This window comes from Cupressus sempervirens, chromosome 6 (assembly GCF_028749045.1).
Source record: "Cupressus sempervirens isolate cs-2001-9-10 chromosome 6, ASM2874904v1, whole genome shotgun sequence".
In the NCBI taxonomy this organism is placed as follows: domain Eukaryota; kingdom Viridiplantae; phylum Streptophyta; class Pinopsida; order Cupressales; family Cupressaceae; genus Cupressus; species Cupressus sempervirens.
The window spans coordinates 50,058,866-50,072,627 of record NC_143123.1 but is presented as its reverse complement, the minus strand read 5'-3'; the positions used below and the strand labels follow the sequence as shown (position 1 = coordinate 50,072,627).

Sequence of the window (13,762 nt, the reverse complement as noted above, 5' to 3'; positions counted from 1 at the left end):
TAGCCCAGGTTATGACTTCACCATCCATGAATGCAACATTATGTCCATCATCTTCAAGTGTTGTAACCGAAATTAGATTCATTTTTATTCCTAGTACATAGAGTACTCCTTTGAGAAGAAGAGAACTACCCGACTTTAGTTTCAAAGTGCAATTTCCAATTCCTTTGACGGAATGTGCTAAATTATCACCGATGGTGACTTCACCACTAACCTTTTCTAATATAGAGTCTAGTGCTTCTTTGTACCCTGTAATGTGACGAAATGATCCACTATCAATCTCCCATGTTTTACTTGAGACTTCATTTGATAGTGCAGAATACAAGACTCGATTCTCAAGATCATAGTTATCTTCTTCCCTAGTAATATTTGTACAATTCACTTGTTTAGAAATCTTAGAGTAATTAGATCTGTAGTGTCCAAACTTTTCACATTTGAAGCATTTTATTTTGGATAGATCTTTCTTAGGTTTGTCATTCTATTGATTACCCCTTTTCTTCTTGAAATGCTTCTTCTTGCATTTATAGGAATTTGTATTAAGAACATGAAGTTCTTCATCTTTCATTTTCAATTTTCCTCGTTTCATTAGTTTTATAGATTCTTCCTGAAAGCAATCTCCCTTAAGCCTATTGAAGTGAGGAAGACTCTCTAGTACTTACTCCTTGGGCGAATGTTTCCCATGAATCTAGTAATCCATTTATAGCCATCAATGTTAGTTTCGCATCATTCATTAAAGTTAACATTAGTTACAGTACTGTTGAGTGATTCTATTAAGTTATGACTACCATATCCTCTTTCTCCATTTGTCAACCAATGACCTCAAGCTGATCTTTGATGTCCTTAATCTTTGTCAGATGCTCTTGTAAGGGCATACACTTATCCATCATGATAGAAAATAGCTGCTTTTCAAATAGAACACATGGCTCTTATTGTATGTCTCATGGAGATCCTTCAATATAGTCCAGATCATCAGTAACAAAATACTTCCTAAGCATGACCACTTCTCAATTACACTTGTCAAACTTATCCTAACCTTGTCCAGCTCCAATAGGATTAGACTATGTGCCTCAAACATGTTCATCAAGTTGACGATACTCGAAAATAGTCATCATCCTTTGCTTCCATGTGTTGTATTTTTGTCATTGAATCCTTGATTGCCTTCCAATATTATATTGTTGAAAAACACCATCTGCATGTTTTCCAAGGCACCAAAAATGATAAAATTTAAAAAGACAACAAATATAGTGGGGAACCTGAGGCATAGATCCAATGCACAAAGGCAGATTCAAGTACAGACTTCAAGAAAGACATAATGCATCTAGCACAAATCCTGAGGCAGATTTTGATAAAGTTTGGTCAAAGACCCATAAATCTTTGCCTAAAACCCAAAAGTGATATATATACAAAACTTGACTCTGACTAAAACAAGAAAGGATTTTGAAGAAAACCTTGTCTGTTGTCTGCAACCTCTCCAACAATGGCAGGAAATGGAGAATCACAGATCATAGGTGATGAAAAAACCCTACTTGAGTATGAAGAAGATTAGAAATTCAGATAAAATATCATAAATGATTCAGAAACGAAAACCTAGCTGATCCGAAACGTCGAATCAGACTTTGAAGCTGGAATTTTTTGTCGTTTTTAGCAGAAATGACCAGAATGATTGTCGAAAAATAACCATAATGATTGGAGGTGCATGCAACAAAACCCCTTACAAACTGAGTCACAAACAGAGGAAAAATGACATTGATGACATTAAAAAATCTTGTCTTGTGCAAAAAATAAAGAGAAAAACACCATCATCAGAAACCAAGAGAAAGGATTCCACCCAAAAAAGATGAAAATGAAAACGTTGCAAAAATCTTAGAAAATTTACATCTGAAATTTGCTTTTAAAAAAAACCAAATTTGAATTTTGGCTCTAATACCATATTACGAAGTAATTGGTAAAACATTGAATGAATTAATGAATTATCAAAGCGATCATTTATTGATTACAAAGAGGCAAACAATTGGTGAATTAGAAAGTTTCTAATCTATACAATCTACAATATTGACCATTAAATAAGGAAAAATAATGATATTATAAGATATTACTCTAATATTTTTTTTTATAATTAAATTAAAAGCATATCTTGAGTATTTATATAAATACGTAGCAGTTGTCTTCATACTACACATTATAATAGATATTGCAATATGCCACCAAAAATCTAGGAGAAAACTCCAGTAGACAAGCATTATCACAGGAAAGAGATTATTTTAAGATGTCAAAATATACCTATTAGCTTCAGATACCGACAAACCCCATAATGCACCTGCTGCCCTTTCCTGAAGACCTTGAGATGCAGTAGCACAGTTTTGTGCAAGAGCAACCTACAAAATGTGAAATAATAAATCAGCAAAAACAGGATTGTGGAGTTTAACATATCATAAATAACAAATGTACTCTTAAAATGGTAATGATTGAATGCAAGTACAAATAACAAATATAGAATGCTCTCTACAGAAAACAGTCTAAACTAGGCTCCAAAATGCACAGGACAAGTTGATCAATCTGTACCTGTCCTATTTTACACTAGAACATATACATGTCTGCAAGAGAAGCAGACAAGGTACAGAGGTGTGTGAACAGAAAGATTGACGCTGTAAGAAAAATTCAGCTTCAAAATAATCACGAAAAAACATCTAGAACCATCTCCTCTCACACAAAGTCTTACAAAAGTGCAAGAGAACACCTAATCTTATTATATTTGTGCTGTTGGGAGTTGCCATTGATCAAGACAATAATAATATACAAGCTGAATAGAAGAAGTCAAGAAAAGCATTTACTTAAAACATGTGAAGGTTGAACCACTAAGCTAATTTATGTCCTCATTAACATATAAAGCTCTAAAGAAGAAAATGCCATGGGAACTTTTTTTACTCAAAAGCTTGCAAATTCCATGAGATGACATTTGCGTTTTTTTAAACAGCTCAAAATATATAGATTAATAATGAAAGAAATCCATTAGAAATCCAGCAGAATAAACTAAGTTTCCAGTCCTTTGACACGTTCGGCTACTGATTCACCAGTTTGGTTCACATGTTCTGCCAGAAATTTGGGGTGTTGGGTTTGTATTGAGTTCATCCATACAAAAATGTATAGAAATTACATATAAAAGGCTTTTCTTCAATTAATAATTTATGGACATAGTAAAATTTAAAATTATATCTAATAATGATTTATAGAAATACAAATAAAATATGTATGTGTGTGTGAAAAGTCTGTCCAGCCATCAGAAACCTGAATCTTACCAAGGAGGAACTTAGTTTATTTAAGTTTCCGATGGCTGGATAGATACTCATTATGTGTGCCTATGAGCATATATAGATATATGTACATATACATACATATTCATAGATGCAAATGCACACACATAGATATTCTATTGATTTGTTGATATAATTTACCCATTTGTGCGCATGTGTGTGGGTGTGTGCGTGGGTGTGGGTGTGGGTGTGGGTGTGCGTGTGGGTGTGGGCGTGGGCGTGGGCGTGGGCGTGTATTTGTCTGTCAAACAAAAAGTGAGTATGTCTGTATTGACATATTTTTAAATAAGTTAAGTATTAATATATGATTGATTGATACCAAAATTGTAGAGTCAAGCTAATGGAATAGGAGGAAACTGAAACATTCTATCTAATTTCAAGCATTGCCTCCCTAAGGTGATCACAAGTTACAACATTATTCTTCTCCTTGATTGTTACCCCAAACTGTGATGCCAGCCCAGGCACGCCATTCAAACCTTTTCTTCAAAATTTGAATGCAGAACTCAGATGATGGCTGCCCAACCAAGGGATTCAAAGTAGTGTCATTACTATGAAGGTATTCTGAAATAATGTCAAAATTCTTTGTGGATTCTCACTAAATCTCGACTCCCACCCACACCAAACAAGTATATGCACCAAAACATATGGTACCCAAACTGGAATTGTGACACTGATAACCAATCAATCAACTCTTCTAGATTAAGATTTCTCAAAAATGTGGGCACTTCAATTTTTGGTCTCTTTCCAATTGTGGAAAGAGCCCTCGAAAACTTCGCCTCGTCAAACTTTCTTGGCTTTTTTTCTCTTCTTTAAACCATCCTTCTTTAGATTCATCCTCACTTTCATTTCTTGCCCGATTATCAGCTCCTCTTATAGTGCTTGCACTTGTCTCTCGAAGCTCCAAACCCCTCTTCTACCACACTAACAATTTTTCAACCATGGTTCCTTCATGGAGATATAATGAGAATATTGCAAGAACATGTACCATCTTAAAAAGGACGCACCCGTTCAAGATCTTTTAGCTCCCTTCCTTTAGCGACCTTATTTACCATGGATGGATTCGTGCCCAATCACCTCATTCTCTTGTTCTACCTTATATCTTTCACTTTCTCAAATGCGGTACCTAAAACCTCAAGGTTAGCTCCTTGTGGGCCGTCCATGGAACATTTTGACCCAGGTCGACCTATTCTAGGAACATGTCAACCCGGTCGACCTATTCCGAGAATACGTCGACCATGTCAACTTCTTCCTTGGGTATTTTGGGTCTCAAGGCCAATTTTGTCTCGAGGTTTTAAATTTGATAATCAAGTGATTCCATGGGCTTGCTTTGTTTTGGTGCTCAAAATTTAGTATAAAGGAAGCCTAGGCAACCTAATTTTCACATCCACAAGCTATCTACAATTACTATAGCAATCTCACGTGCAAGCTCAAGCATTCAAGCAAATTTCCTTCAAGCATTTTAATGCATTCAAGGATTCAAGAATCCTTTGGGAGCATTTCCTCTTCAAGATCTAGCATTTTGTTGCTCATCAAGAGACGAGATCTACATTGAGCCATTCGTTATCTTCTTCATTGATGCACATTTACATCCATTGCTCTGCAATGTGGTTTTGGTGGTTCCATTGCATTTGTAGAGATTTCCTACATCCTTTATTGCAAGTTCAACATACAAGTATCGCAAATCCTTATTAACAAGGGTTTCTACAAGTAAAGTGAATACTTACAATTGTCTTGCTTTCCTTTACATATTTACATTTCAGTTTCAAGGTTGATTCCTCACTCTAGGGCTTGACCAAGGCAAGCCCTCATCCACCCAAAACAAAAACAAGATTTTATGTGTGCCGGAGCAAGATAGTCGAATTGCGACAACAGGTCTAAAAAATATTCATCGAACCATTTCCGAAGAAGTTGGGTCAAAGCTCTTATAATCTCTCGAGAACACAGTGACTTCGTCATAATGCTTCCAGGAACACAGTGTCTTCCTGAGACCCTAGAAAAGTACCATTTTCTGGGTTTTATGTTTTGTGATTGCAAATCTGCAATTAGAAGTTCTTTCATAGTCCCGAAACTATGATTTTTGGATCAAAAAAGCATATTTCTCTACATATTTCAAGGCAAGTACTTTATCATTCATTTCATCCTTTAGTCTAGACTGATTTTCATATCTTAACTGGGCTGATTAATTACATTTTGTACTTAGACCAATCTTACACTTCTCATTAATCAATTAAATCAACTGCACATTTACCTTTACACATCTTTAATCAAATTTGCATTGCATGAATGAGGACTTGCTTGCATACTTCCTTGATGTAATTTGGATTTGGCAATAGCATCCCTTTATCTCCTTGGATTGTGCTAATCTAGCATAAATTATATTGAGAGTTATGTATGGAAGCGCCTCTTTCTCTTGTATTGAATGGCTTATTGTAAAAGTGGTTGTGTAATGAATTTATCACATCTAACTGACATTGTTAAATTAAGGCTTAGCATGAGTATTGATAAGGTGAGATAGACTATGCAAGATAGAGATGCTATTATTGATAAGGTGAGATAGACTATGCAAGATAGAGACTGTTCTTTTTTTTATTAGCCTTTGCTTGGCAAGCTGCCGTAAGTTTTCGATAACGATAATCTAAGTTTTTATTGATTTTTGTATCGCTTGATATGGAAAAAACTTTTTTTTTTTCTATCATTTTATGATTAGTTAGTTGTTACAATTTAACTATTTCTAATTGGATCATTTTCATTAACTAAATTGATGTCATTGTCTCTATTGTCTCTATTTGTTTTGTAAATACTGATTTTTCTATTTTTCTAATGTATAAATTCAAGATACTAAATAGTTGAATAAACTAAAACAAGCACAAAAAATAGGAGACTATTCACTTGTCTCGACCTGGGAAAAGAAGCTTACTTATGAACTTCATTCTTACTTACATGACTATAACGAACTTCACAGCCGATAAACGACAAGATGCTATTATTGATAAGGTGAGATAGACTATGCAAGACTTGCATAGTCTATCTCACCTTACCAATACTCATGCTAAGCCTTTGACAGAATGTGCTCAAGAGTTAGAATACACTCCTCCTCCCACAACCGTTGAGCATCCTATTCCTATTTCCACTACTATACCTAGCATTCCTACAAATGCACCACCCCTCATGACAACTTTCACACAAGTCTCCAATCTCTAAGTGGTGGTCTTCCTAACCCTTCACTTCCCTCGAGTGTTCCTCCTACCTCCATACCTTCTTCATTACCCTCGTACAATGTCATTCCTTTCACACATTCCGATCCTCTTCCCATTCCTTCCAATCCTGCATCAACATCCTTACATTTTCCTTCTGGTTCCTACAACTTTGCTAGTACATCCAATATATCTATGTCTCCTCTTTGTGTCTTCTAATCCCACAATTAGTAGCTTGGTACAAAGCGTCACCGCTTTGCAACAACAAGTGGCTCAATTTACCCAATCTAAATACAAGATCCCTACATGTGACATTGTTAATCCCTTTTCCTTCGATATCCTTCATGGTGTTATCCCACAACATGTTGAGATACCCAGTCTTGAGACATAATGGTAAGGGTGATTCATGTTAGGATTTTCCAAACAATATGTAGTGATTTTGCTCACGACTATAGGCTCATGGCTAAGTTGTCCACGTGTACTTTTACAGACAAATCTTTGCAATGGTATTGCTCTTTACCTCCTTATTCTATTTATTCCTTTCAACCCCTTGCTAATGCTTTCATTCTACAATTTCAAAACAATATTGGTTCTCAAATTTTTTTGACCGACTTAATGCATTGTAAACAAAATGTTAAAGAAAACACAGTTTACTGCAGGGTCTGAACCGCAGACAGGCGGAAGTAAGGCCCCAGTGGGGGTTATGCTTGCAGAGTCTGATGGTGGGGTGAATCTTCACCAAAAGACTAGAGCTTCAAAGATGATATACTTGGACAGAGGGAGTGTGGAAGATTCAATCAGATTTCATATACAATGTCTATAACGGTGGAGATAGCAGATGAAATGGAGGAGGTAAATTACAATGTTGAAGTTTTTTCTGGTTTAGGTCTGATAGGGCACTTTAGAGACCTTTGGCCAAGTCTTGGCGAGCTCCACAAATGTATTTCAGAAAATTGGGAACCTTTTTTTGGAAGGCTATGTCCAGATTTATCCATGTGCAGGAGGATCTTTATTGTAGTTTTTGAACATGCACATGATAGAACCAAAATTTTCTGTGACAGCATTTGGAGGTTGGAGCAAATGTACCCATTAATGCTGAAACCATGGCACCCTGCTTTCTGCCCAACTACAGAAGCTTTTGACTTGATTCCACCATGGGTGCGGCTTCCAAATCTTCCTCTACATTACTGGTTTCATTCTTGCCTTGAAGCTATTGGTAATTCTTTGGGAAACTTTTTAATGATTGATGAAGGGTCTTCCTATCTTCTCCATTCTACTTATGTGGGCATATTAGTGGAGATGGATATTTATGATGGCCTTCTAGAAGAAATTTTGCTTAAAACTGCAAAAGGGTGTTTGACACAGCCTATAGATTATGAAGGGGTGCCTTTCTGATGTAGGTGGTGCTTTCAAACAGGGGATGGAGCAGATCATTGCTCCAGGAACAGATTGACTAAGTCAGCCTTGTGGTGGAAAATGTAGCACACCATCACTATACAGTAGAGAAGAAAGGGAAGCAACAAAAGAGTTATTGTCAAGTTATGCTGGATGAGGCTTCACAACAGAAATCTGAAAATCAACATCAAGACGATCCTTTGGTTACAAAGGAAGCCATCACTGCTGTGCAGGAGAATGTGAACAAGGCTGCTGCTACGCCGAAGGGTAAGGAAAAGAAAAGACCAGTAGGATCTCACGTAAACGAGCATGAGCAACCAGACAGAAATTTGCAGATGCATGATGGGGATCATTTGGATGATGGATGTAGCTCAAAGAAAAATCAAATGGCATGGCAAGAGAAGGCAGCCAGGTTGGAAGACGGCTGGGAGATTGTGAGAGGGAGAAAAGGGAAATGTGAAAACAAATCATTTGATATGGTCCTCCACTCTCAGAAAAAGGGAGGAGTTAAGGGTAATTTGTCATGGCTACATTTGGTTTTGAAGCTCTTGATGTCTACATGTTATTGGATATTTTTATGCTTTTTCTTTATTTGGAAAGATGGCTTTCCTAGATGTAGTAATCCCTGGTTCGGGCCAGGCTTTAACTCGATTGGACTAATAAAATACTATTACAATAATAGATAAGACGTCTATTATTAGTTAATGGTTATCTTGTAAATATCTTTAGCTTTAGTTTGCTTTCGTTTTTTGCTTTCTCTGGAATAGAATGTTTCTATTCTTTACAATCGTTTCCTAAGGAAACATCGTCTCTTCCTTTTGTATAAATTGACCTTTCGGTCTCTGTTATTAATAAGCAAGTATTTACCAATTACCTTGTAATATGGTATCAAAGCTAAATACTTAAATTTTTTCGGAAAAAATTATAATTTCTTCTTGAAATTATTTGTTTAAATTTTTCCAAAATTATTTCAGCTAATTTCTCCAAAACCCACCTAGGGTTTTTCTGCTTGGAGAAATTCCCGAATTACGGGTCTGCAAATCGCGTGGAAATCGTGGCCATTTTTTGAAGACTCGCGTTTTTGGGGTGAAAATCTGCATGTTTTTGTATCAAATCTTCATGCTCTTAGCCGTCTCAGTCTGTCATTGTGCTCTGGGAAGCAGATTCGACCATTTTTCATCAAGAAATCTGAAGTTTTTTCAAGCTTTTTTCAGCTAGGGCCGTTTTTTTTCGAAACCCTAATTTTTGGGGTCGAAAAAATTTTTTGTTTGCAGATTCTTGGTGGGTTTTTCGAGAGCTCAACTGGGTTGTCGTTCGTTTTTTCTGGGTGCCTCGATTTTTGTGCCTTGATTTTCGAGCCAGCAGATTCCTTTTGGGTTTTCCGAGCTCTCTTTCGGGTCATTTTCTGATTCTTCTGGGTCTTCCGTATTTTTGCCTCAAAGAACGTGCCTTCACAGATTTTCACAGTTTTTCATTGAAAAACGTGCCATGGCATCTCTGACAAATATTCTGCTCGAGCATAATTCCAAATTCAATGGTCGCAATTATGGAACCTGGAAGCAGCGCATCATCGCAATCTTCGAATATCGAAACACCGATCAACTTGTTCTTAGTGTTAAGCAGCGTCCGACTTCTCCGAGTCCTGATCAAGATACATGGGATCTGAACAATCGAGACGCGGTAATGCTTCTCAAACTCTCCGTAGCTGATGACCAGCTTTCTCAGATTCCATCCGGCAAGACAGCGGCTGAAATCTGGACACATCTAAAAGGTCTTCATGAGACTTCCGACAAGAACAGAGCCTTCTTTCTGAAAAACACTCTGTTTTCTATTGTCATGGATGAGCGCACCTCGCTCCAGGCACACCTGAATCGGATTCAGGAAATCCGTGATCAGTTACTTGCCATCGGTCGCAAGATGGAGGAAGAGGATATTGTGGTAATCACTCTTCGGAGTTTACCAAATTCCTATGAGCATTTTATCGAGACTCTCAACATCACATCTACTGGTGTTGATCTAAAGTTCACTGATCTCTGCACCCTGCTACTTCAGCAAGATCGGTGGAAACAACAGTTCGGTAGCAGCTCCAGTTCCACCTCCACTGAGCAAGCCTTTGCTGCGAAATCCTTTCAGAAGGATAAGGGCAAGTTTCAGCAACCATCTCAGCAGAAGTCTTTTGCTCTAGCATCCGATGGTACCAAAAAGAAGAACATTCAATGCAACTATTGCCACAAGTATGGTCACATGAAGGTTGCATGTCGGAAACGCTTAGCTGCCCAGTCTAAGCAATCAGGTTCGCAACCCAAAGCGAACAGTGCAAAGCACACTGAGCAGGTGGAATCTGCCTTTTATGCCTTCATGGCTAAAAGACCTGCAGATCATGTACAGTCATCTGCCTGGTACATTGATTCAGGTGCCTCTCGACATTTCACTCACCGCAGAGACTGGTTTACTGACTACTAGCCTTATTCAGATTCTGTTATCTTTGGTGGTGGAGAAGAGTACACGGTTGTTGGTAAAGGCAACATTCAAATTCAGTCTGTTGGGAGGAAGCTCATATTCCTTGATGTGTACTGCATTCCAGGGATGGAACTAAATCTACTCTCGATCAGTCAGTTGCTGCGACATTCTCCACACTTGGCAGTCACCTTCAGTTCACATCAGTGCACCATCACTGATCGGGCGACTAAGTCTACTATTGCAGTTGGTCTTGAGGATCATGGTCTTTTCAGACTTACTGATTCTGGTGATTCTCAGGACTTAGCTATGGCTGCTCTGCGATCTTCCATCAGCACACTTTGGCATCAGCGATATGGGCACTTAAATGTGCATTATCTCTCACAACTTGCTCGGGATGAGCTTGTTCTTGGTTTGCCAGAGATTCAAACCCAACACCTTGGAGTTTGTGACGCATGTCAGGCTGAGAAGCAACATCGCACATCTTTCCCCAGTGGCGATTCTTGGCGAGCTTCTCAAGTACTTCAGCTTGTTCATGCTGATATCTGCGGCCCTATGGCCACTCCTTCTGTTCTTGGGTACAAGTATTTTCTGTTGTTTGTAGATGATTTCAATAGAAAAATGTGGGTGTATTTCCTTAAAAAGAAATTCGATGCATTTATTGTATTTCAGAAGTTTAAACCCTTCGTTGAAAAAGAGTCTGGGAAATCTATTATTACTCTTAGATCAGACAATGGGGGGTAATTTTGTTCTAATGTTTTCTCCAGCTTCTTGGATACACATGGCATCCAACGCCAGTTCGCCACACCCCACACGCCACAACAGAGAAGTGTAGTTGAACGTCGGAACAGGACAATCACCGAGATGGCTCGTTCCATGCTCGAACACAGACATGTTCCGAAGCGTTTTTGGGCAGAAGCAGTTAACACTGCAGTTTATCTGTTGAACCGGTCACCCACAGTGGCGGTCAAAGGTAAAACTCCGGAAGAGGCCTGGTCAGGTCGCAAGCCCAGAATCAGTCACCTGAAGGTTTTTGGCTCTCTTGCTTTTGTTTGGATCCCTGATGCTTCACGCACCAAGTTGGATGCCAAGAGTCAGAAACTGATGCTTGCTAGATATAACAGTCTTCACAAAGCCTACCGCCTTATTGATGTTGAGACATCTCGTCTCATATACAGCCGCGATGTAGTCTTTGATGAGCAGCGAGGACCATTCATGCCTGTTTCTCCTGTTCCTGATCCAGCAGACCAGCCTATGCAGGTTCATGATTTGGGAGTTCGGTTTCCATTAGGTCCACCTAATGGGAGGGCTCCAGTAGCTCCTACAGCTCCAGTCCTACCAGTGATACCTGTACAGCCACCTCCGGCTTCTCCTGCAAGATCACCTCGTTTTGAAGATGCTTCACCTTAGTTTGATCCAGATTCTTCTGATCAGGATCCTGCTGATCAAGCATCTCCTAGTACTACTGTTGGTCATTCTCCTCTCCGGCCTAAGTGGTGGGCTAAGACACTTGCTGATCTTCATGATGATGAGCTCATTGATGGGAGAACTACTCGAAAAAAGAGCAAAACTATAGATTCTGTTAACTTTTCTCTTATGGCCAACATTCACAGTGTGTTTGAACCTCAAACATATTCCGAGGCTAAAGGAATTCCAGAGTGGGAACAGGCCATGCAATCTGAACACCAGAGCCTGCTGAAGAACAACACTTGGGTCCTTTCTGATCTTCCCCCAGGGAAGAAACCCATTAGCTGCAAATGGGTCTACAAAATCAAATACAAATCAGATGGTACTTTGGATAAGTACAAAGCTCGTTTAGTGGCAAAGGGCTTTTCTCAGCATCAGGGCATTGATTATGAGGAGACCTTTGCTCCTACTGCAAAGATGAGCACCATCAGATTAGTCTTAGCCATGGCAGCACAGTTTGGCTGGAAGGTCCATCAGATGGACGTAAAGAGTGCTATCCTGAATGGTGATCTCCATGAAGAGGTCTACATGACGCAGCCTCCTGGTTTTAAGGTTGCTGGTAAAGACCATCAGGTTCTCAGATTGGTAAAAGCTCTCTATGGTTTGAAGCAGGCCCCTCGGGCATGGTACATCAAGATTGATACGTACCTCAGTGATCAAGGCTTCAACAGGAGTTCTTCAGACTCAAATCTGTACATCAAGACTACTGACAATGACATCATCCTTCTGGTTATCTATGTGGATGATCTGATCATCACTGGCAGTTCGGCATCTTTGATTCAGGGAATCAAACAACACTTATGCCAGTCTTTTGATATGACTGACCTTGGGCTCATGCATTATTGCTTAGGTGTTGAAGTTTGGCAACAGTCTTCTGGTATATTCATCTCTCAGTCCAAATATGCCAGAGCCTTGTTAGACAAATTCCGAATGCAGGATTGCAAACCTGCATCTACACCTATGGAGAAAGGTCTCAAGTTATCAGCCAAGTCTGATTCTCCTTCCGTTGATGATACTACGTATAGGCAACTAGTAGGCAGCCTCATCTACCTATCTGCTACTAGGCCTGATATCAGCTCCGCAGTCAGCTATATTTCACGCTTTATGACAGCTCCTAAGGCTGATCATTGGATGCCAGCAAAGCGTGTGCTTCGTTATGTGAAGGGCACTTCTGATTATGAACTTCTGTATTCTCGGAGTTCTAATCCTAAACTTAGTGGGTTCACAGATTCAGATTGGGCAGGCTCTGTTGATGATAAAAAGTCAACATCTGGATATGTGTTCAGTTTGGGATCCGGTGCAGTCACATGGACCAGCAAGAAGCAGCAGGCAGTTTCTCTCTCTTCTACAGAGGCTGAATATAGAGGGACTGTTAAGGCAGGATGTGAAGCTGTCTGGCTTCGTCGGATGCTTGGGGATATGCAGATGTCACCAGCAGGACCGACTACTCTGTTTGTTGATAACGAAGGCGTTATCAAGTTAGCACGGAATCCAGTCTTCCATGAACGAACCAAACATGTGGATGTTCATTGTCATTACATACAACAGCTGGTTGAAGACGGGACTATAGATCTGCAGTATGTTCCTACCTCAGATCAGACTGCAGACATTCTCACCAAGCCTCTTGGTCCTGATAAGTTTGTCAAATTCAGAGGACAGCTTGGTGTGTTAGATAGATTAACCATTAAGGGAGGGTATTACAATAATAGATAAGACGTCTATTATTAGTTAATGGTTATCTTGTAAATATCTTTAGCTTTAGTTTGCTTTCGTTTTTTGCTTTCTCTGGAATAGAATGTTTCTATTCTTTACGATCGTTTCCTAAGGAAACATCGTCTCTTCCTTTTGTATAAATTGACCTTTCGGTCTCTGTTATTAATAAGCAAGTATTTACCAATTACCTTGTAATAAATACAACCTATCACCGACCAAAAATAATAA

At 39.0% G+C, this 13,762-nt stretch overlaps 1 protein-coding gene across 2 annotated transcripts in view; it reads right to left on the bottom strand.

Annotated features, from left to right (window-relative positions):
- LOC149551075 (protein ARABIDILLO 1-like) overlaps window positions 1-13,762 on the bottom strand; it is an 82,000-nt gene that overhangs the window by 50,562 nt on the left and 17,676 nt on the right. For both annotated transcript variants that reach the window (XM_089786657.1, XM_089786658.1), the window contains exon 7: window positions 2,278-2,372. In XM_089786657.1, coding sequence (XP_089642783.1) covers window positions 2,278-2,372 — 95 coding nt within the window. The remainder of the gene's footprint in view (window positions 1-2,277; window positions 2,373-13,762) is intronic.